Source organism: Microtus pennsylvanicus, chromosome 9, assembly GCF_037038515.1.
Source record: "Microtus pennsylvanicus isolate mMicPen1 chromosome 9, mMicPen1.hap1, whole genome shotgun sequence".
NCBI lineage: Eukaryota > Metazoa > Chordata > Mammalia > Rodentia > Cricetidae > Microtus > Microtus pennsylvanicus.
This window is the reverse complement of record NC_134587.1, coordinates 107,857,504-107,880,087: the sequence shown is the minus strand read 5'-3', so window position 1 is coordinate 107,880,087 and position 22,584 is coordinate 107,857,504. Positions and strand designations below refer to the sequence as shown.

Below are 22,584 nucleotides of genomic sequence, written 5' to 3'. Positions count from 1 at the left end.
GGTTCTGGGCTTGTGGGCTCCCTCCATGCAGCACCCACAGGCTAGATGGCCCTTCCTGGGGAGAAGGCGCTCCAGCCCCACAGCCCTTTAACAGATTGGGCTCTAATTCTTCTTGTGCCACAAACTTGGACCCCAACACCTTCATGCACAGTTGAGGGCCTCCCTCTGCGAGGCCCAGGACTCTTTAGCAGGGGAATTCTTGCAGGGGAACCGGAGGCCACAGCACTCCTGCCACTCCCCTGGGAGGCCTAGCTGTAATGTTGTAGAAAACTCCAGGTTTAGGCACACTCACCTTCCTCCTTCCTGTGTAGGAGCAGTAGCTCTGAATCTTGTGCACGCATTTTTTGTGGCAGGTCATCTTGCATACTAAGGGGCCAGAGCAGAAGTTACAGAGGGTACAGAGGACCCCAGGTTCCTGAGAACACCCACTCACTGTCTGGGGACCTTGACTGCGTTCTAAATCATATGGATCATGCTCTGCTGATTCTCATGAGAAGATGGGTGGGTGGTAACTGGTGCTCAGGAGAGACTCTAGGTCTTGGTTATACAGGAGGCACCTGTGGGAACTCAGCCTGACAGTGGCTGAGTGATACTCTTTCAACTACACTAGGATGTCAGCTAAGATCTAGGGCGGTGGGACCAGCACTGTCAAGGTGTGTAGATGTGTGTTTGTGTGTGTGCATGCATGCATGTTGGGGTGGGGCTTCCAGTCCTGAGCCCAGAGGAAATGAAGAGACCCAGGACATTGAGTCAGGAGGTCAGCTGGGCCTGGCTTGGCCACCCTCTGGATGCACAACCAGCCAGCTCTGCGTTGCATTTGTGTATTGGCATGCTTTAGAGGATAAGTGAGGTGTCTGTGAAGAACTGGAAGGGGTGAAGGTTGAAGCTGTGTGAGCACCATGAACCATGGTACATAGGTAGGGCCCCCATGACAGTCAAGTTGCCTGCCTCTGTGTATGTGTATGCATGCCTGCAATGTGTTGAGAGGAGCATTCTGAAGAACGGGCAGGAGGACAAGGAGGGTGGCAGAGGTAGGGCACCCATGTGCCCAGGACAGGGTGGGGCTCACCACTGCACAGCAGAGCCTTGTCCATGAGCCAGATATAGGAGAGACACTGCTCACACGACTGCGGGATGTTCACCTGGTAGCTGGCAAACACATGTCCATTGTGCTCCTGGACCTGGGGTGGGAAAGGGAGTGGGAAGGCTGGGCTGAGTGGGCACCCTTCCCACTCCACTGTCTCAGTAGCAGCTCCTTCCCATGGCTCTGAGGTGCTGGATGGGCTGCACACAATCAACATATGAACCCAAATGGACACACAGCTACTCACAGCATGCTCCTGCGCGCGCGCGCGCGCGCGCACACACACACACACACACACACACACACACACACACACACACACACGGCTACTCACAGCACGTTCCTGTTTCCGCTTCTTCTTCTGGGCTTTGCTCTGCTGAGAGAGAGAGATGAAGCCCATGTGGGGATGAATAGTCAGACCAACTGTCCCCTAGGAACATCCCTGTCCTCAGAAAGGAGGTAGGGAGCTTGGAAGCACCATGACCCACCTGGAGTAGCATAAGGCACCCTAAAACCCACAGCCTGCTCAACAGAGCAGCATCGGGGCCATGGCTGACAAGGGAGATGATGGTGCTATAGCCGGTAGGGCTGGGAGGATGAGGTCTGCTAGGGTGGTGGGTGAGGCTGGGGAGAGATGTGTGTGACTAAATGGGAGGGGCTGGGCAAGGAAGACATGGGGGAGGACCCAGGACAGGATGAGGGTTGTGGGGGTGAAACTGCCTACCTTAGTCGGCTCAAAGTCAGTTTTGGTGTAGCTGCGGGTGAACTCATCCAGCAGTGACTGGAAGACATTGAGGACCAGGTTGGTGTCCTTCTCCCCACGCTCGGCAGCCAGGTTGTTGACAACGATCTGGTAGTTCTCCATTAGGTCCTTGTAGCCTACATGGATCTTTCCGTTCTGTAGGAACATGACAAGGTGTCCCCATGACCCAGCCAAGGGCTTGTGGAGTGGGACTGGGGGAGGTAAGGTATGGGCAGCTGGGGTGGGGTCCACGCACAGGCACAGAGTACATGGTCTTAATGTTGCTCCTGAACCGCTCGGTGGCCTCGATGAACAAGCTCTCGATGGGTGTCTTCTGTGAGCGCAGGTCGTTCACCTACAGGGAGAGGTGGTCAGGGCTGCTCACATTTAGTCAGTGCCGGCTATGAAACCTGACTCAGCAAGGGGCTCCTGTCCTACATGGCCATTCTAGCCCAAAGGGCATCATGCATGCATCTGAAGATGGCTACAGGACAGGGTTTTGTGGGGCTTCGCAATGTGTGGATGGAACCAAGGGCCTCAGGAAGGTGAGGCTTGCACTGTCCCACTCAGCCAAACTCTAATTCTTCAGAGTATTTTTTTTTTTTTTTGGAATAGTTTGGCCAGCTTGGGAGTTGTAATCCTCCTGCCTCAGCTTCCCAAGGCCTGTGGCAACTGCAGCTGTGGATTTCAAGCTGGAACAGTAAGATGATATGCACTGTGCAGCAGAGAGCAGTACACACTCTGAACATGAACTCCTATCAGTACTCTACAGCCGTTTGCCTGAAGCTCTCGGGAGAGAACAGAGTGGAGCACAGCTTACTAATGTTCACAACACAGACATTGACTTGGAGTGAGAAAAATACAGATGGGCCATGCAGGGGACCAGCTGGCTTTAGATTTAGAATTTAGAATTTTCTTTAAAGAACTAAACCACTTTCCAGGCTGGGGAGACGGCTCCCTGCTTTAGAGCACTGGATGCTCTTCCAGAGGATCTGGGCTCCGTTCCTAGTACACACAGACGCTCCAGGGGATTTCATGCCTTCTAGCCTCTGTGGGCACTGTGTGCAGGTGGTGAGCATACATGCAGGCAAAACACTCATACACATTTTTTTAATTTAAGTAAGTTTGTGTGTGCACACATGCATGTCATAGCGTTGTGGGTTTAGAGGACGTCAACCTGTGTGAACTGTTCTGTGTAGGCCTGGAGCATCAAACTTGGCAGCAAGCACCTTCACCTGCCACCTCAGCAGCCCTATTCCGCTTTTTTTCTGTAGACCTGAATTTAGCTCCTCCCTGAGTGCTGTGGAGAGGGAGAGGGACCTCGTGTGCTCGCTGTCCCCAGAAATCTTTTGTATTGTTTAATCCCCTGAGCTGGGGGCAGAGCCCAGGTCCTAGGGATGAACAGCCACCTTACTGTGCCATCTCTAGCCTGGGTGCCTAACAACTGGCATCCTGGCGGCTCACCTTGTTGAGCAGGAACTCATCCAGAAACTTGAGCTCGTTGGCATTGGTGATCTTGCGGAACACTGACTCACGCCACTTCTCTGACACTGTGATCTGGCCGACCTTGCGGTTTCGGTTCTTTTTCCCTTTCAGGGGCTTCTCGCCCACAGCATGGCGGTGCTGCTGGCTAGAAAGTGCTGCAAGGACACAGGGCAGTCAGAAGCAAGGTTAGAAATGAGCGCCCAGGTACACACTTAGGTCCACTCCCAGGGCTCAGACATTGCCACTGGGACCTGACAGTTGTAGGCATGGCTAGGCAACTGATTCTGGAAGTTACGGGGAACCAACCAACCTTCTAGATTCTTCTTGGCGGAAGCTTCCTGTGCCACCTGCCCTCCATTGCTCTCCATCTCCTCCAAGCCCTCCAGGCTAGGTTTCTTATCCTTGGTTTTGTGCAGGAACAGCCGCTTAAAGGCAGATCTGCAGGAGACAGTGTTTTTGTTTAAATCTTTACCTCGGGTGTGCGTGTATCTATGGGTGTACACACTGTGAGTGCAGTGCCTTTGTGGGCCAGAGGAGGCTGTGCGATCCCTCTGCAGTGAGTCACCAGACATGGTGCGGGGACCCAATTTGTGTCCTCTGGAAGCAGGGCAGGTGCTCTTAACCACTAAGCCATCTCTCTAGTCCCACTTTTTCTTTCTTTGAGACAGTTTTACTATGTTGGCTAGGCTGGCCTCAAATGCAGAGACCCCTCCCAGGCACCGGGATTAAAGGCATGTGTCAGTATGCCCAGCCGTTTTGCTTTTGAGACAGGGTCTATAGGCAGACCAGAGTGGCCTTTGCATCCTCAGCAACTGGGGTGTGTGTGTTATGCGCCATGCCTCTCCTCTGAACATTTTGGTTTTTTTTTCTTTTTTGTAAAGATTTACTTATTATGCATACAACATTCTGCCTCCATATATGCCTGCAGGCCAGAAGAGGGTACCAGATCTCATTATAGATGGTTGTCAGCTACCATGTAGTTGCTGGGAACTGAATTCAGGACATCTGCAAGAACAGTCAGTGCTTTTAACCTGAGCCATTTCTCCAGCCCTTGGTTTTGTTTTTTCAAGACAGGGTTTCTCTGTGCAGCACTGGCTGTCCTAGAACTTGCTCTGTAGACCAGGCTGGCTTCAAACTCAAGTAGATCAGCCTGCCTCTGCCTCCTGAGTGCCAGGACTAAAATGTACACCACCATGCCCGGCCTGCATGAAGTTTAAGCCTGAGAAGCAGAAGTTATAAGACTGGATCCTGTCCAAGGGAAGCCATGTTCTCATCACCAATTTAAAACAAAAAATGGAGGCCACCTAACAAAGACAATGGTTCATTGTGGAGGACTGGATGAGGCATGGTCAGACAGATGGCATCTGTCTGCCTGAGCTGAGGAGGATGCTGCGCAGGACTCAGCCTGCCCCAGTGTCATAAAAAGAATGCAGTGAAGAGCTGGTGAGTGGTAAAGGCGAGCCACAAGCCTGACAACTTGTATGGGGACTGACTCCAGCAAGTTGTTCTCTGACTTCCACACACAGCACGTGTGCACACACACGCAATATAAATGAAAATAACTTAAAATAATGAGCTCTTGCCCCCTGATGACTTTTCATGGACACAGTATGTGAAGAAAGCCAGAGAAATGGTGACATTATTAAGTGACTGCTGGGCACGGAAAACACCAAAAAGTTACCTCAGACTCTGACTGGGATCTTGTGTAGGAAAGGTCTTTGTGTTTGTGACCAGCTGAAGAAATATAGGATGAGATATGAATTAACCAACACAATACAAATCCAATAGTAAATATTCTTATAAAACAAAACAGAAGGGCCTGGGGGTGTGGCTCAGGGGTAGAGCAGCCCAAGGCTTCTTCACTAGAACTGTAACAGACCAAAAACAATTTAAGAAAAGCCACTGGTTGGCGAGAGCTCCATGAAGGTGGAGGCAGGATCAGTCACTGTGAACAAGAACGCCTGGAGTCCCCAGATCCAGGCCAAGGGCAGCCCCTCTGGGCTGAGCAGAGCCCTGTTTCATCTGACTTTGGACCTCTTGTGAGATTCAACTCTTCTTGGTTACAGCCCCTGGATTCTGACACTTAGCAGCAGAGGCCTCCTTGTGCCCCATCCACCATGTTCTATGTTTTTCTATTACTTGCTATGGTTAGGGCAGAAGTGTTCCTGCCCCACAGACTCTTCTGTGAAAGAACCATTCTAGAGCAGTCTAGCAAGGCTGTCTGGGCGGCACAGGAAGTTGTCAAGTCTGAGGGCCCAGCGTGGTTGCAGAGGTGATGGAGGGGTTTTTTGAGATGGTATCTTCACAGCTCAGGATGGCTCCTGCTTCAGCCTCCTCAGGGCTGGGGTTACAACTATGTAAAACTAAGCCTATCCAGGATCTGCTTTTGACTTCACTGGGGAAAAAAAAAATGGAGGGCTTGGCATGGTGGTACACACCTTTAATTTCAGAACTCAGGAGGCGGAGAGAGAAGCAGGTGGATCTCTGTGAGTTAGTTCACCAAGTCTACAGAGTGATTTCCTGACAGCCAGGGCCACAAAACCCTGCCTCAGAATAAAGAAGTAAACAGATGAAGAAACGGAGGTGGCTGGGAGGTGGCTCAATGGTAAGCGCTTGCTGTGCGAGTCTGAGGGCCTGCGTCTGCACCACATAGCACTGGGCGCAGGGGTGCACGCGTGTAATCCCACTGCTGCGGGTGGGGGTGGTAGATTCTTGGAGTCTGCTAGCCAACCAGCCTAATGACCACCAGGTCCAGTGAGAGACCTGCCTCAAGTGTGGTGGTTTGAGTGAGAGAGAAGCCTCACAAGCTTATTTTGAATGCTCAGACACCAGGGTGTGGAACTGTTTGGGAAAGATTAGGAAGTACGGCCTTGTGGGAGGAGATGTCAGTTGGGGTGGAGTCAGGCCAGGCCCAGTGTCTCTCCCCTGCTCATAGCTACCGCTCCAGCTCCATGTTTGCTGCCATGATGATTATGGACAAACCCTTCAAAACCATAAGCCAGCTCAAATTAAATGCTTTCTTTTTTTAAGAGTTGCCTTGGTCATGGTGTTTCCTCAGTAGAAACAGTGACTAAAACGAAGGAGGACACAATGTCAGCTCCTGTCAGCCATCTGTGCAATCAGAGCAGGTGACCTGGCCTGGCTGTGGCTGAGACATCATTACAAGCAAGTGGCCACCCTGGTCCTTGACGTGGCCTTGAGGGTCAATGGCTAGGTGTTCGATAAAGCTCTTGGGAACTGTGCCTCAAACAACTGTTGAGCCCATATGTGCCTCATCAATGCAATTAGCTTACGGGAGCTGCAGCAGGGCCCTGGGCGTCTCTAGTGGGTGAGTACCCTGATCACTTACTTGGAGTCACCCTGGGAGCCTGGAGATAGGCCTGCATCAGGACCAGCAGACACATCTCCCGACTTCTTCTTGTGTATGGCTGGCTTCTTGGTGCTAGGATCCCCATCAATTTCAGCTGGAGTCTGAAAGGGATAGGTTCAGGGAGAGGGCTGGGAGAGCCGTAGCTGGGGCCAAACCCTCCCTGTGCCCCACCAACTAACTCCACCATGAGTTTTCTGTCTTTAAAGATTTTATCTTATATTTCGGTTTTTGAGACAGGGTTTCTCTGTGGTCCTAGCTGTGTGTGCAGGAATGTACACACATATGCGGGTGCTCACAGAGGTCATCTGCAGGAACAGCAAGTGTTCCACCTTTAGAGGAAGGCTGTCGGCTGCTCTGTATCCCATGTGGCTGAGGCTGGCATGCACACAAGAGTATGCTGCCCTGTCTCTCAAGCATCACAATGACAGGTGTGCACTACCAAGCCTGCTCAGCAGTGTGTGTGTGTTGGTGTGCTGCAGCTTTACCTGTACCTTGACCGGAGACAGCTTGGAGACGTCACTGGTGGAGGAGGAGATGCGCCTCTCCCTGTGGGACCGCAGACAGCACTGTTACTGAAAGGCACCATGCAGAGGGTCCCAGTGCAGTGGCTTTCACTTGGGTGGGGTTTCCTTGCCCATCCCAGTAAACATTCACAGAGCAGACAGAGAGGACAGCTATCCGGCATCCCTCCATCTATCCCTGGTTCCATCCATCACCTAAGGACCCAGCCATCTCATACTCCATTTACCAGTCAATCTCTTTTTCCATTCAACCATCCTTCCAACACCCACCTACACACTAATCCATTCTTCTGTTTGATTCATCATGTTTACCTACTCACCCGTCAAACTCATCTACCCATCTACCCTCCACCCACCTACCAATGATCTGCCAGGCTACTGGCACGTGATGGGAGGGGCCAGTGATAACATTCAGCATTCTGATACACGGTGTCCCCAATTAACTCTGGGCCTCAATCCAGCAGTACCACAGCCAAGAAGTCCTGCATAGGTGGCCTGTCTACAACTCCACACTCCCTTTCTTCAGTCCAGCATGGGTCTCAGAGGCTAGAAATGGGGTCCCTGAGGTACCTCTTCTCCTTTTCTTGTCACAGAAAGGGAAACTGAGACCCAGGGAACATGGAGTAAAGGAAGACCCACAGGGGCCTGGCTTCTACAGCCAGTCCTGTTACAGACTGCCTGGCCAATGTTCATTATCTTTGCAGTGCTTGGAATGGCCAGGACCTGACACATGCTCAGTGAGCTCCTTGTCAAACCTTACTCTTGCCTGAATGCTGGTCTGCTCCTATCCTTCGCCTTTTATTCTACTGACCCCTGCCTGACAAGCATGGCCACACGTGTTTAAGGCATTGGGCTCTGAGCTGGTGCTGCCCACCCAGTACCCCCAGGCCTGCATAGTGGGCAGACTTACTCTGTAGGAGTCAGGGCTGCCCCTACAGCCCGGTGCTTCTCACTCAGGTCCAGGGATTGGCTCAGCATGGTACTGGTACCACCAGCCGCTATCAGCTTCTTGCCTCGCCATATCTCCACAGCGGTGGCCAGCCGTTCTGTGTCTGGGTGTTGGTACCGTTGGATCTGGGTAGAGCCACTGGGACTCTCTGGCTTGTCCTGAGCCTTGAGGCTGTCCCCACCCTTGGCCTTATCCTTGGGGGATTCGGGAGTGGTGATGGGGACCACTGGGATGACCCTATTGTCTAGGGCCAGGCTAGTGGGCCGCTGTATGGGACTGAGACTAGGACTCCCAGGTGGGGCTTCCACAACCTGCACCTGCTTTGAAGGAGAGTGGGCTGTGGCCTCAGTCCATGCCCCCGAGGGCAGTCCATCTTCCCTGTATCCCTTTGTGTCCTCAGGGAAGTTCTCCCCCGTTTCCAGACTGGCCCTCCTGGAAGGTTCTCTTAGGGTGCTGCTCTCCTCCTTGCAGGACTGGATGTGTTTGTTCTGTAGCTCAACATGCTCCAATCCTCGTTGCCGCCGCGACTCTCTCTTCTCCCGGCTGCTGGGGACTTTCTCGTGATTCTCTGCTGGCTCTGTTTTTTGCGTTGGGGTGCCCTTTTCCAGGCTGGGTGCCTCCTTCTTAGGTGAGGACATGCCAGCTGGGGACCTGTCATTCATCCAGGTTTCAGTCTGTACACCCAGACTCTCAAGGTCCCCAGTCTGCTCCACAATAGGCTGCTCAGATAGCTGTTCGGTTGTGGTTGCAGGGCCCAGCTCAACCTCTGATGTCTCTGCTGCAGCTTCCCTGGCTTGTTCCTCTGCCTTCTGCTTCTCTGACATCATCTGGTGGAAGCTAGTGGGAAGGAAAGTGTGACACTGTGTCTGAAGTGGACATCTGGGTGACTTCGGGAGCACAGAAGGCTGAGGTCCACTAGGCCCCACCTGCAGAGACCCAGCCAACGTCCACTGAGTGTGGTTTCCCAATCAGCAGGACTGGATGCTCGGGATGGGAATAGCGGAAGAGAGGTATTTTGAGTTGGTGCAAGCAGCCCCTCCACCAGGCCTGAATCACCTGTCCTGGATGGCACGTGGAAGAAGCAGCCAGAATTCTCCCTCTTGAGCCTGCAATGGCTTGTTTGTAGTCAGGCCTTCCCCATCTCCCTGCACCCTGCCTGAGGTCCCCAGTTCTACCCTGAGGCTGGGTGCTAGTGATCTTGGGCATTTCTTCAGGGAGTGCTCCTGGGTGGGAATTCCTATTCCACTTACCTCCTGCGCTGCAGGTGGCCACGACAGAGGCTCTGTAGGCGGATGATGTTATTTCTCTGTCGGTGGTAGGCCCGACGCTGCAGGTAGCCCCTCCAAGCAGCCTGCAGGTACACAGCTGCCTGTGTCCTCTCCAGCGCACGGCGTACACGATATGAGCGCCAGCAGGCCTGGATGGCCAGGGCAGCATGCTTCATCTGCAGGAAGTGCCTGCGTTCCAGCACCATACGAAACCAGCTTTGCAGCAGCAGGATCCTACGCAGGACCTCGCCATGCAACCTCTCCTGCAGGGCCTGTCGCTCTGTTTCCTTCAGGAAGACCTGTGGGCAGGGGTAGAGGTGTGTCACCTGCAGAGCCCTGCAGAGTTTGTGTAGCAGGGGCAATGCAATCAACCAAGTCTGGAGTGACAGCTGTGACTTTAGTGACCTGAGACTATGCTGTTTTTGCTAAACAAGCTCTTGTGTAGCCCAGGTTGGTCATAAACTTACCATGTAGCAGAGGCTGGCCTTGCACCCCTGATCTTCCTTACTACTTAGGTGTCCTCACCAGCAGGTTAGGGACTGTAGTGTGTTGAAGCAGAATTCATGTAGCACAGCACTCATCACTGTGTGCACACAGGACACAGGCCAACACCAGGCTACTTCCACACCTTATGTTTTGAGACAGGGTTTCTCATTGAACCTGAAGGTTTCTCACTGACCTGGCTCCTGGCTCCGCCCCACCATCGTGGGATTGCGGTAATGGTCCACCCAGCCAGTTCTCAGTGGGGGCTGAGAATCCAACTCAGGTCCTCATCCTTGCACGGCAAGTGCAAGTGCGTATGAACTGTACCATCTCCCAACTGAGCTGAGCCATCTCACTACCCTTTCTTTTCTTTTTTTGGGGGGGGGGGTACAAGATCCTACTATTGGAACCCAGGCTGGAGAGGAGCTCACAATTTTGTCTCAATCATCCAAACACTAGAATGACAGGCACGTACCAGTTCTGACATTTCATGTCAATGGGATCACACAGCAAACAGCCTTGTATGTATGGTTTCTATCACTCAACCTGTCTCCTAGTTCAGGACATAGTATATCAGAGTTCTGTTCCTTTTTGTGGACAGGCCACTGTCTGCTCACCCAGTCTGATGGGCACTCGGACTGTGCACCCTGAGGGCTGTGACTAGTCTAAACATGGTGTGTTTCTGGGAACATCTGGTTTCAACTCTAGTGGGCACTACCCTAGTATGAACTGCTGGGTCCCCAGGTAACCCGTCTGGGACTGGAACTGGTCAGGGCCTGAGTGCAACTGTGCAGCAAGAGCAGCTGAGTGATGCTAATGGCAGCCACCAGCTCACGCTGAGACTCAAGATGGTGTTTGGAAGGGAAGATACCACAAGAAAGGGAAGCAGCCTCATGCCGACCTATGGTCTGGATGAGCCTCATCTCTTAACATTTTGTTTGGAAGCTTCAGTCAGTGTTGTAACCCTGAGGTGAGGGACCTTCAGGACGTGGGTCCCAGTGGAAAGAGGTGTCGTCTCCACCGGGTGCCCGTCGAAGAGAACAAATGTGCTTCTCACAGGATTTGCTGGCCCTCTATATAGACTGTGTGGGTCTGGAAGAGCTGGCCTGGGTCCTGTCCTCCCTGCTGCCTAGCTCTCCAGCTCCCAGAACAGGGAGTATCAGAGACCTCTGTGCTAAGCACCCAGCCTCAGGTACTCGGTCCTCGTGACAGAGAGCACTTTGCTGCAGAGCCCAGACCCTTCAGAGCAGTGTGGGGTACTGAGAGAAGCGTGAGGTCACACGTGGGTGGAGTGGGTGTGGGACGGCAGTTGCAAGTGTGGCAGTACTCACCTTTGTCTTCCCAATCTGGTAGTTCCGGCCATCCACCTGTAGCTTCCCCAGCAGGGCAGCAATGGCCTCCCTGCAGGGCTGGACATCCTTGGGCAGGAGCACCTGGAACTGCTCCGTGAAGTCCTGGCACGGGTAGGGAAGGACAGTGTAAGCACAGTTGGCGGCTGCAGTTACTTCATGAGTAGGGCCAGGTTCCCTCTCTTGGTGCTGGCGCTACAAGTCCTGGGGCCTGTGCCATGTGAGTTGGACACAGCTGGACCTCACTTATTTCCAAACTTATTTCCTGAAGCTCAAACTTGGTTTTCTTCCTGTGTATGTACAGTGCTCACGGAGGGCAGCAGAGAGCGTCAGACCCCCTGGAGCGGTGTCAAGAGCCTCTGTGTGTGGGTGTATGGATCCCAATCTCTGCTCCTCCTGCTGAGTCATTCCTCCAGCTCTCAAAGTTGTTTCCTGTGCTTATTATTCCCTGAAGTTATGCATGAGTGACTACGGAGGACTTGGTGTGACAGTGGGGACAAATATGATTGAATACTTGGACCCAGTTGAAGGAACTGTTTGGGAAGGATTAGGAGGCAAGGCTTTATTGGAAGAAGTATGCTATGTGGGTGGCCTCTGAGGCCTCTCAGTGTGCTCTCTGCCACTCCTGATGACACGTGTTCACTTTACCAGCACAGACTAAGAACCCTCTGGCCCTAAGCCCAATTCAACACTCCTTTTTACATGCTGGCTTGGTTTATCACAGCAACAGAAAAGTGACTAACTATGACAGAGCTCAAGTTGGTCTCATGCCAATGATGACACAGGACAGGGTATTTTATTATTGCTTTTTTCCATTTACATTGTGTATCATATTTTTGCATGTAAAATATGCAAGATGTGCAACCAAGTGCGAGTAGAGGCTGGAGGCTGTTGTAGGGAGTCATCCTCCTTGGCGTTTCCACCTTATTCTTTCAGCCAAACCAGAGCTCACGGATCCGGAGAGTCTCAATAATTAGCTTACTCTGTGACCCTGTCTTGACTTTTTGAGGCTGGACTTGCAGGCAGGCCAGGGTCTTATCAGGGCTGGGGTCTCTGTACTTTAGCACTTGCCCACTAAGGCATCTCCCAGCCACTGAGAAGGGGATCTTATGCTGGAAGTGGCACTGCCCTGGCACACTGCAGGGATGTCCGTGGCTAGAACCTGGGGCACTCATCCACTGAACACACCCTCAGCCACTATGTAAAAGACATAGTTGTTCTGTTTAGATAGTCTCTTTCTGCACCCCAGGCTGGCCTGGAAGTCACAGCAAGCCTCTTGACTTTTTTGAAAGCTGAGATGAAAGATTCGGGATGTCCTATCCTTGTGTTTTAACTAAATGGAGGCAGAGGAAGGGTCCAGCCTGTTCCTGGGCACTGTGGAGCACTCACAACAGTGTTACAATTGCTGTCACTGGGGCCGGTGAGGTGGTACAGTTCAGTAGGTAAGGAGCTGGTAGCCAAGGCTGACAACCTGAGTTCAAGATCTAAGACCCACACAGTGGGAGGAGAGAGCCGACTCCTGCTCAAGTCCTTTGATCTCCATAATTATGCCATGATGAGTTTATGTTATATACAAAATACAAAATAAGTGTGAACAAATACACTCAAGACACATCAAAACACCAGGCTAGAAGATGCTCAGTCAAGGACCTGAATGAGACTTCCAGTTCATTCAGTTCACAGGTATTTCCAGGTCTGCTGCGGTGGCCACCCCTGCAGGGCAGAGGGAGCAGGTGTGGGTGGCCTACCTGGAAAGTGTACTTGGCACTGTAGCCGGAGCGCCGGATGCGCACAGTCTCCAGCATGCCCGTGTAGCGCAGCTGCTGCAGGACCAGCTCATCATCGAAGCAGAGTTCCTTCTGCAAAGGCATGAAGTGCTCAGGGGCTCTGTGGGACGTAATGTGTACTGTCATGTCGTCCGTGCCCCGTCCTCCCCGCTACTTCACCCTGTGCCCCAGCTCAGAGGCTGACCACTCCTAAAGGTTAATTTTTTTTCTGCCCCAACCTTTCTTCTTCTTTTCTTTTCTTTTCTGAGGCAGGGCCTCATGTAGCCCAGGGTACCGCATACTCTATTGAATTCTCCAGCCTCCACATCCTTAGTGATGGGATGGCAGGCATGTACCCACCTGGCTAACATGGTGCCATGATAGTCTCTGGGACCTCTTGCTGGACAAGTGCTCTACCCATTGAGTGTCAGCTCCAGTTCCTGCTTGTGGCTATTTTAGTCCCCACATTGGTGGTCAAGGCCTGCCCCCCAATATTCTGAGATCCCCACTCACCTTCTCGGCATTGGAGCGAATGCAGCGGATGAAGAAGGGCTCGGCCTTGCCCAGCGCCTCCAACAGCTTGTTAAGAGATGTCTGCAGGAAGAGGGAATGCAGACAGAGCTGCTGGCCAGGTGCAGAGCTCAGCGGAGAGGAGAGCACTGCACTGCTATATGAGGGACACGTCTGGGCTGCTGGGGGTCATATATGCAAGGGAGCCATCCAAAGGCTCTGCTTGCTGCCTCAGCTGTGAGGATTCCTATGGTTGATCCAAGACTCTTTTGGAGCCACATGGCTGCTGTTTTTGCAGAGGTGGAGCAGATGAGTCACCTTGGAGGGGAGCATGGAAAAGGCCATCTCCCTTTCCTTTCCTTTTCTGTTTCTGCAGGGCTGGGGCCGAACTCTGTCCTTGCACATGCCAGGCAAGCATCATCCTCAGCCTTACAGACCTGTAGAGATGTCCCAGGCTCCATCCCAGCACCACAATAAAAATAATTTAGCACACACCACACCTGTTGACTACCTGAGGACAACTTGGAGGACACGAGATCCTGGACCAATAAATAACAAAGTAATATCTCTCCGCTTCCTGGAAGCCAGTGGGAAAGCATTATGACCTCAGAACATGGCTCAACAGCCACGGTGACTGACTTGCTAACTAACGCTCTCCTTTGAATCTCAGTGGCTTTCAAACAGGGGTAATTTTGTACCTAGGGCATGCGAGTAACACCAGACACCTATGTTGAGACAGATTCTGCCCCACCTGGAACTGTGCACTGATGCTGGGTGGCTTCTTCTTCTTGTGAAGGTGCAGCAGCGACTTGGTGGTGCGGTCGTGCAGCGTCATGCCAATGATAAGCCTTAGGGACTTGGAGTCCAGTAGGTTCTATGACAGACACATAAGGTCGGGCCTGCTTGCCACAGCCTAAAGGCGGCACTGGCTCCCTGGGTGAACACACCCTCTCCCCCATCCCTCACCCTCAAGACAGGGGCCGGACTCAGGTCCTTCCTGCCTATGCCAGGAGTTTCATGAATTCAAAGCCATTAGATCTCAAATGCCAGCATGAACTGGTGAAAGACAGGAGGACCATGTTTCCTCTGGCTGTGGGTAGGGCTAGGAGCCTGTTTAGACAGAGGTCTGTGAATATCAGAAGCCATATGGCTCCCAGGACATGCGGATTCCTCGCCTGTGACTAAATGCTCTGGTCCAGCACACCACACTGAAACCAACATGCTTTCAAGTCTGTGGTGATACTTTTTCCCTTTAAAACGCTCATGTAGCCCAGGCTGGCCTTGAACTCCTTATCCCTGCCTCCAACCTCCCAACTGCTCTGAGAACTGGCACACACCACTACACCTGGACTGGACTTTTCATTTATGGGGACAGAATTCTGCTCTGTAGCCTCGCCTGCAACTCAGTTCCCCTGCCTCACACTTCCCTAGAGGAATGACAGGCATGTGTCACTATACATAGCCAATCTTATACTTAACAAAACAAGTTATTTTTTAAAAAAAAATGTATTTTATGTGCACGTGTGGAGGTCAGAGAACAACTTGCAGCAGTCAGTTCCCTCTTTCCATCATGTGAGTCCTGGGCACTGATAGTTTAACACAAACACGCACACGCAACTAGTGCTGCTGTGTCAGATTACTTTCTAGCTGTGAGTCTAAGATGAAAACGGAATATACTCCGTAGTGAAACAGCATCATTCTGACACCTCACTGTATGCATGGACATGTCTCAGAATGCTTAGCAACAATCCAGAATCCCAGCAGCTACTGCTCTGCACAGTTTGACAAGAACTACTAACCGTATTAAAAAAAACAAAACAACAAAACCCTCACGCCACCTGCTTTCTCTTCACGACTGTAGTCCAGGGTGTGGACAAGTGTGTGCCTTACACTCAGCACTGCACAGTGGCAGGCACAGTGCAGTCACTGGACAGGCTCTAAGTCCCCAGAGAAGGCTCATAGCCTGTGGCAGAATGAGCCTGGGCTCTGAAGCCTGCACTCCATTGGTAACCAGGGGTCCTGTAAACACCGAGGGGAGAGTTTGCAGGGCTCTGGCCTGCCCTGTCCTGCAGAGGGGTCTCACAGGCAGTACCTGACTCATGCTGGGTAAAGATTAGCCCAGGGGCTTCTGGGAGTACCAGCTCTGGGGCGAGGAGGACCCTTCAGGGGTCCAGTTGGATCACTAGAGGGGCAGATTTAAGACAGAATATGGCTTTCTTTCCTGAGAGTGACCTCAACTCCTCCTGGGTAAACCATTGCAGGTCCTACTCTGACGAAACCCCAAGACAACTGAAAGCCAGGTCACCATGGGGAGAAGAATCTGATTTCTGTGCTGGGAACCCAGACGCTGATAAAGGCTCAGCAGGGGTTTGCATCCCAGCTCTTCAATGGGGATTCTAGGCAGGGGCTCCACCCTAAGCCACACCCCCAACCCCTCACTTGGGAGTCCTAGACAGGGCTCTACCTCTGAGCCACACCCCCCAGCCCCTCACTGGATGATCCCAGGCAGGGGCTCCACCCTGAGCAGCACTCTCAGGTGATACAGCTTTGTATTAGTGTCAGCTGGAGGAGTGAGCAGGAGGAATGAAAGAGGTCCCAAAAGTTCAGTGTCTCTCTCCCACCTCCCTGTCTCAGAACAACTTGAGAAAGATGTTCTCAAGCTGTGTATGATGTCGCCATCTGCCCGTGCGGGTTTACCTTTGGAATGATCTGCTTTTGTTTGATACCTTTACTCTTCCTGTCAAAATATTAAAAACGGTGTGAATGTGAGGGACATAGGGCTGGGGATTGTGTTAGTTCAGCAAGCCACGCCTTGCGGGTTAGATCCAGAGAGACAGAGAGAGGACAAGTGCAGCAAGGTCGCCACCGACTCCCCCCAGACACCCGAGAGCTCCTGCCTTCCGCACTGCAGACCTGTCACAGCTCCCTGTGCAGACTGTGCTGGAGGTTCCAGGATCTCTATGCAGCAGTGACAAAGTGCACACAGCACTGAGGGCCCTGATACACTAAGTGACTGACCTACACTGCTATGTCAACTCTCCACTGGTGGGGCAGACTTGCCCTGCAAAGAACAATGGCAGGGTGACTCTTCACTCAATCCTCCTAAGGGCATTTATTATTGGTTCTCCAAGATGGGTACAGAACCCAGAGCCTTCATACTGAGATGTCCCTCCTCTGTGCCACACCCCAGCTCCGGGATGCTGATGGTAGAACGAAAACTTGAAGGCCTAATCCATGGTTCAGGGACTGGCAATCAATCCCAGTGGTCACACAGTGGTCTCATGTAGCCCAGGCTGGCCTGTACTTGCTATGTAGCTGAGGGTAACTCTGAACTCCTAGTCCTCTGCCTCCACCATCCCAGTGCATGCAATATCATCCTTTTTTTTCCCCAATGGAGACAGGTTAGCCTCAAACTCATAATCCTCCTGCCTCCGCTTCTTTTATGCTGAGTGTTGGGCAAGTGCCACGGTGCCTGGGTGTCACGTGGAAAAACTAGTGCACACAAGAACCCTAATCACTGTGCACATGGCCAGAAGCTGCTGTGTGCTCTCATGCCTCAGAGCTGGGAATGCTCACCCAGCCTTGTCCCTGGGCCACATCCAGTCCTCAGCTGCATCTCAATTAATTTGGGTTAAAAGAAAGTAACAGAGAAACTTATGCAAAAATCGCCTTTGGATATAGTGGCACATGCCTGGAGCCCCAGCTGTTCCCAGAGCTGAGGCAGGAGGATTCTTTGAAGATTTCTTTTTAAGCATGTGTGCACATAAGTGCAGTACCCATGGAGGCTAGATGAGGGGATCCTCAAGCTGGAGGTCCAGGTGAGTTACCCAAGATGGGTGTAAGGAACTGAACTCTGGTCCACTGCAAAAGCAGCAAGAATTCTGAAGTGCTGAGAATCTCTCCACTTGGAGGAAGATCCTTGAACCTAGAGGTTGCAGGCCAGCTTGGGTGACATGGTGAGCCCCTGGCTCTGGGGTGGAATTGGGAAGAAGAACCAAAAAGTCAGGCTCCTCATGGGCACAACCAGTCAGCACAAAGGGGTTTAAGAATTATCACCCCGTTTTACAGAGGAATGCTGAACCCCAAGGGAACTTAGTGAAATGTAGGCAGGCGTGGGTTGGAACCCAGGTTTATAACCTGGTCCCTGGCTTCACACGCTCCTTGCTTGTATGGGCTTCATAACAGCAGGCAAAGGCCAGGCAGGGAAGCTTGTGCTCTGCCAGGGCAGAAAGGGTCAGAGTCAGAGTGGGACTCCTCACAGGAGCTGCCAAAGACATTAAGGCTGGTCAGCAATGGCTGGCTGAGAGCTGGACTGTGAGGCAGTGGTGGGGGTAGGGAGAGTGTTAGTGGCTGATCGTATGGAGGATGAGCTGGCCAGCTGTGCTGGTGACAGGTGGGGGTGGCGGAGTGGCTGCTGCACTTGGAGGAGCTGGGGGGACTCACAGGAAGAAGGTGCGGGGCTTCTTGAGCCGACTGAGGGACTGGAGAAGCCTCCGCGGGTCCTCGCCCTGCCATGGCAGTCCTTTGAGGCTCTTGATGATTTGGTTATGCAAATCGCTAAGGGCCAGAAGGGGACCCGGTGACAGAAAGAAGAATAGTTAGAGCATGGCCCGCCACCTGGGGCCCCCAATGCCCACCAGGGTGTCCCCAGGCCACAGGAGACAAAACATGCATCTGAGGAAGGGGTGCGCAAGGAATGACCACGGTGTCCTTCCAGAACGAGGGGACTGAGCCAGATATGGCCACTGTCCCTGAGCTCAGGGGGCCATGGACTTATAACAGGACCTTGGCTAGCCTGGATCTTGATACATAAACCAGGCTGACCTTGAACTCACAGAATCGACATCTGTTTGCCCAGCTTCCCTTGTTTTTTTTTTTAAGTATTTTATTCATGTGTGTGTATACGTGTATGTGCATGTGTGTCTCTGTGTGTGTAAGGTACTCTGGAGGCCAGAGGGGGTACTGGGTGTGACAGAAGGAATCAAACATTTGTAAGTAGCCCATGTGGGTGCTGGGATCTGGGCTCTAGTCCAGCAGTGAATGCTCTCAACTGTAGGTTCATCTTTTGAATGCCAGGGTCTTCTATTTTTAAAGTGGTTTTCTTTACACCTTGGGGGATGTGCCATAGTCCATGGAAGTCAGAGGACAGCTCCAGGCAGTCATGTGAGGACTTGAAGATCAAACTCAAGAGCGTTGGGAGTGGCAGCAGGCACCCTTCCCTGTGAGCTGTCCAGCCAGGCGGGATCCTATATTTATGAGCCTGTATAATTTGTATAAAATAGGTTGGGTCTACAGAGCATGGCCCAGGCTTGAACCTCCCTGGTACCCTTAAGAGACCTGCATTGCCTGGTACTTCTTGGCTGCCTCCTTCTAGCCCCAGGGGACCAACCTGTGTCCAGACATGTATGGGGACATGTGACTATTCCTGGGGTTTGGTACTTTTGGTACTTGGCAAATGGCAGCTAGCGACAATGTCCAACACCCTTTAGGACACAGGTGACCCTCACTGCAGGGACAGAACTAAGGTTAGGAACCGACCCGAAGAGGGTCAACTTTTTAAAAAATTTATTTTATTTTTAACTATGTCCATATGTATGTAGATACAAGTAGAGTTGGCACATGTATGCAGTACCCACAAGGGTCAGAAAAGGGTGTCAGACTTCTTGGTGCTGGAATTGCAGGTGGTTGTGGGCTGGCCTGGGAGTGCTGGCAGCTGGGTCCTCTGAGAACACAGAACCACTTCTGCAGCCCACACTTTTGCTGGGATGGTGTCCAAGACCTCATGCAAACTGGGCAGCTGCTCTGCCACTGAGTCTTGTCCTGGCTCTCACTTGTTATTCAGTATTTGTGTATCTGTCTGTCTGTCTGTCTGAGGGTGTGTGTGTGTATTTACTTATGTATTTGTGTGTGTGCGCGCACACACACCTGTGTGCACAGGGAGGGGGGGAGTTGGCTCTCTCCACCATGTAGAATCTAGCATGCACACCAACGTGGGCAGGTCTGTGGCTCCTTTATACAGGAGGCCATCTCACAGGCCCTCAGTTGTTCTAAAAGCATGTTTAGACTCTGAAGGTTGGCCTGAAGAAGCCCCTGTGTGCAGCCCCGTACTGTGATCCATGCACCATGCCTTGTGCCCAAATGGACGCCACACTTACCTCCGCTCCCTCGCTCTCCAGGGAGGCACAAGAGCAAAACAACAGGGGTGACACAGGGTTAATGGGTCTTTACTTTCTTTACGTGGCCTTCCTGTCTAGAGGGCTCCGAGTAGCGGCCATGGCTTCTGCCAATCCCTCAGTGCCCTGACCTGGCCAAATGTGCCAGTGTGTCACCGGAGAAGGACACTGCTCTGAACTCCCAGACGGCGGCCCTGGCCTGTGCCTCCCTGGTCTTGGGTGCGAAGGCCTGGCTGCTACTTACTTCCTGCTCTCATAGAAAGACATGATGTCCTCAAAAGCGTTAACATCCAACTCCTCAGAGCGGTCAAAGGAGAAATCTAGCCCTGCACAGCTGCAAGGGAGAAGCTCAGTGAACCCAGCGGACATGCAGCCCTGACACAGCTCGACTAGGCAGGGGCCACACACAGGGAAAGAAACAGCCATGGGAACGGACATTTCCTTTACTCGTCCCCTGTAGACGAGTAAAGCTAACTCCTGATGTGGTTCAGGGCTGTCTAATGCAGCCCAAGATGGACTCAGTCTCAGCCCTCCTCTGCTGGCTACTACAGCATAGCTAGGCTGACAGATGCCTGCCCATGCCAACAGTTTCCAGCCTTGTGGGGTCTGCCCGGCTCTAAGACGGCTGGGACACCGCTTCCTGATCTTGAACTCCTTCTGGACAGCTGTCAAACATGGCTGACCTGCCATATTCCAAGTGCCCCTACTTTTTTGGTCAGTGCAGGGAAGTGAACCCAGAGACTCATTTGTGTTAGGCAAGCACCAAAATACAGAGGCATACTCCCAACTCTTTTATGGGCACCATGGTCTTGCTCTGTAGCCCAGGTTAGCCTTGGTCTTGCAATTCTTCTGCCTCAGTCTCCCAATAGCTGCAAGCAGAGGCCAACACCCGCAGCCCCGTTCACATGCACTTTTACACCCTCTTGGAGCCAAAGGGGAAGGCTTAGGTCTCTGTCCAGGCTCACAAACTTCTCCCACTCAGAAAGGAAACCTCAGCAGAAGATGGTGTGGGGTCCAGACTGGGACGAGAGAAGAACCATCCCTGCACATTCCAGCCCTCCCTCAGGCTCAGGAGCCCAGCATTCTACAGCAGAATGGCACCTCAGATTTGGAGACTCTCTCAGCGGCTGTCACTCTGTAGTTGCAAAGGCCCCATTCCCATCCCCCCAGGCAAGGGAACCGAAAAGCATCCTCTGTGTTGACCTGCCCAGAGCAGATGCTGTCCCAGGACCTGCCTTCTGGGGATAGAAGGGCACCAAGCATGGGTCTTTGTGTCCATTCAGCTGCCTGAGAGCTTACTCAAGGCCACAAGAACTCTGGTATATAGTAGAGTTTCCACAGCTGTGTAAAATGACACCTCACAGGGCCAATGGGAAACAAACTGAAGTCTCGCTCACCGATACAGTTTTTCCGAAGGGGTGTTAGCTCCTCTTGGTAGCTCTTCCATGTGACTTCGAATGCCAGGACTACTTATTCCTGCTGGAGACACAGAGTGCACACTGTTTGGTCCCCCATGGTACAAAAGCTATTACTTCTGTGGAGTAAGCAGTCAATGCTTTTTTTTCTTTTGAGGAAATGGGAATTAAACCCAAGACCTTGTACATGCTATGTAAGCACAAACTATGTCTCAGCCCCTCACTGGGGATCCTAGGCAGGGGCTCTACCTGAGCTACAACTCCAACCCCTCACTGGGGGATCCTAGGCAGGGGCTCCACCCGAGCTATGCCCCCAGCCCCTCACTGGGAGATTCTAGGTAGGGGCTCAACTGCTGAGCTGCACCTTAACCCTCTTTAGTACTGAAGATAGACTTTCTCAATTCTAGACCTGAAATCATGATTTTCTGATTCTGCCTCTCAAATAGTCATGCCTAGATTTAGAATGGGCTATAACTGTTTGCCAATCATGTTGCTTGCTCTCAGGATTGGCACCAGGGAGGGTATACCTTCAATTCCTACCTGCTGCCTTCTCAGCTCTCTCTGCACGCAAGCGCCCAGCCTCCCGCAGCACAGCCATGGCCCTGATGGCAGCCCGCAGCACAGCCCAGCGGAACACAGCCACTGGGTCCATGCCGATGAGCTGGCGCACATAGGAACTGTCACTGCCCCGCAGCAGTGCTACAATGTCAGGTCGCATGTAGTCCATGTTCTTCTCCCGGAAGTCCTGGTAAGGTGAGAGTGAAATCATCACATTGGTGCATGACTCAGCCAGGCTCTCTCCCTGTTCCCTCCTGCCCTTGGGCACACGGACTGAGGCATGTGGGCATCCTGGATCTGGACCACTTTTCAACTTCCTGTCTGCTTCATCGCTGTGCACAACACCTACTGAATGCTAAGATAAGTCAGCTTTCACTGACATTCATCTCTGCTAATTCCCCATGGCTGAAGACTGGGATCTTGTTTCTCATCTCTGACTGTTGTCCCTTGTCTCAGTCCATTCAGAGTAGCCCTGGTCCCTAATCCCTGTGCCGACAGTCCTTGGACTGATTTGAATCAATCTGCTTGCTCCTTGCATTATTTTAGGGATGTCCAAAATAAATTTGCTATTGGATCTTGTCTCTCATCCCCTCCTCAACTTTGGGAAATGGCCTATGTACTCCTTAAATAACAACCTAAAATGGCCGCCTAATGACAGATCCCAACACGGGAGCTTTCTAATTTCTGTCAGTGAATAGGCAGATGGAAAAGTTTCTATCCAGCCATGCTAAACTCTTCCCTGTCTGCTTTTCCCTCTGCTGGGCTAAGCCTGTCTGGGGTGGGCTATTCCCCGCCTCTCTCACTCCTATCCTGCCACTGCACCATCTAGGCCAGGGAGTGGGTCCCCGTTCTCACCCCACTGAGGAGGCAGCACTTCCTGTCTACTTCATGTACGTGTGTATGTGTGAATG

At 52.3% G+C, this 22,584-nt stretch overlaps 1 protein-coding gene across 19 annotated transcripts in view; it reads right to left on the bottom strand.

Annotated features, from left to right (window-relative positions):
- Positions 1 to 22,584, bottom strand: part of Myo9b (myosin IXB) — an 88,973-nt gene that overhangs the window by 5,559 nt on the left and 60,830 nt on the right. For 4 of the 19 annotated variants that reach the window (XM_075987014.1, XM_075987021.1, XM_075987033.1 and 1 more), the window contains exons 13-32: positions 21,656 to 21,860; positions 21,098 to 21,179; positions 19,945 to 20,034; positions 17,971 to 18,084; positions 16,225 to 16,264; positions 14,279 to 14,401; positions 13,531 to 13,611; positions 13,000 to 13,110; positions 11,234 to 11,356; positions 9,402 to 9,718; positions 8,113 to 8,988; positions 7,167 to 7,227; positions 6,661 to 6,782; positions 3,622 to 3,749; positions 3,291 to 3,466; positions 2,083 to 2,181; positions 1,809 to 1,982; positions 1,419 to 1,460; positions 1,070 to 1,181; positions 293 to 366 (exon numbers count right to left, since the gene is read on the bottom strand). In XM_075987014.1, the coding sequence (XP_075843129.1) occupies positions 293 to 366; positions 1,070 to 1,181; positions 1,419 to 1,460; positions 1,809 to 1,982; positions 2,083 to 2,181; positions 3,291 to 3,466; positions 3,622 to 3,749; positions 6,661 to 6,782; positions 7,167 to 7,227; positions 8,113 to 8,988; positions 9,402 to 9,718; positions 11,234 to 11,356; positions 13,000 to 13,110; positions 13,531 to 13,611; positions 14,279 to 14,401; positions 16,225 to 16,264; positions 17,971 to 18,084; positions 19,945 to 20,034; positions 21,098 to 21,179; positions 21,656 to 21,860 (3,150 nt within the window). The remainder of the gene's footprint in view (positions 1 to 292; positions 367 to 1,069; positions 1,182 to 1,418; positions 1,461 to 1,808; positions 1,983 to 2,082; positions 2,182 to 3,290; positions 3,467 to 3,621; positions 3,750 to 6,660; positions 6,783 to 7,166; positions 7,228 to 8,112; positions 8,989 to 9,401; positions 9,719 to 11,233; positions 11,357 to 12,999; positions 13,111 to 13,530; positions 13,612 to 14,278; positions 14,402 to 16,224; positions 16,265 to 17,970; positions 18,085 to 19,944; positions 20,035 to 21,097; positions 21,180 to 21,655; positions 21,861 to 22,584) is intronic. The other 15 variants (XM_075987024.1, XM_075987030.1, XM_075987023.1 and 12 more) reach the window with 12 other exon arrangements.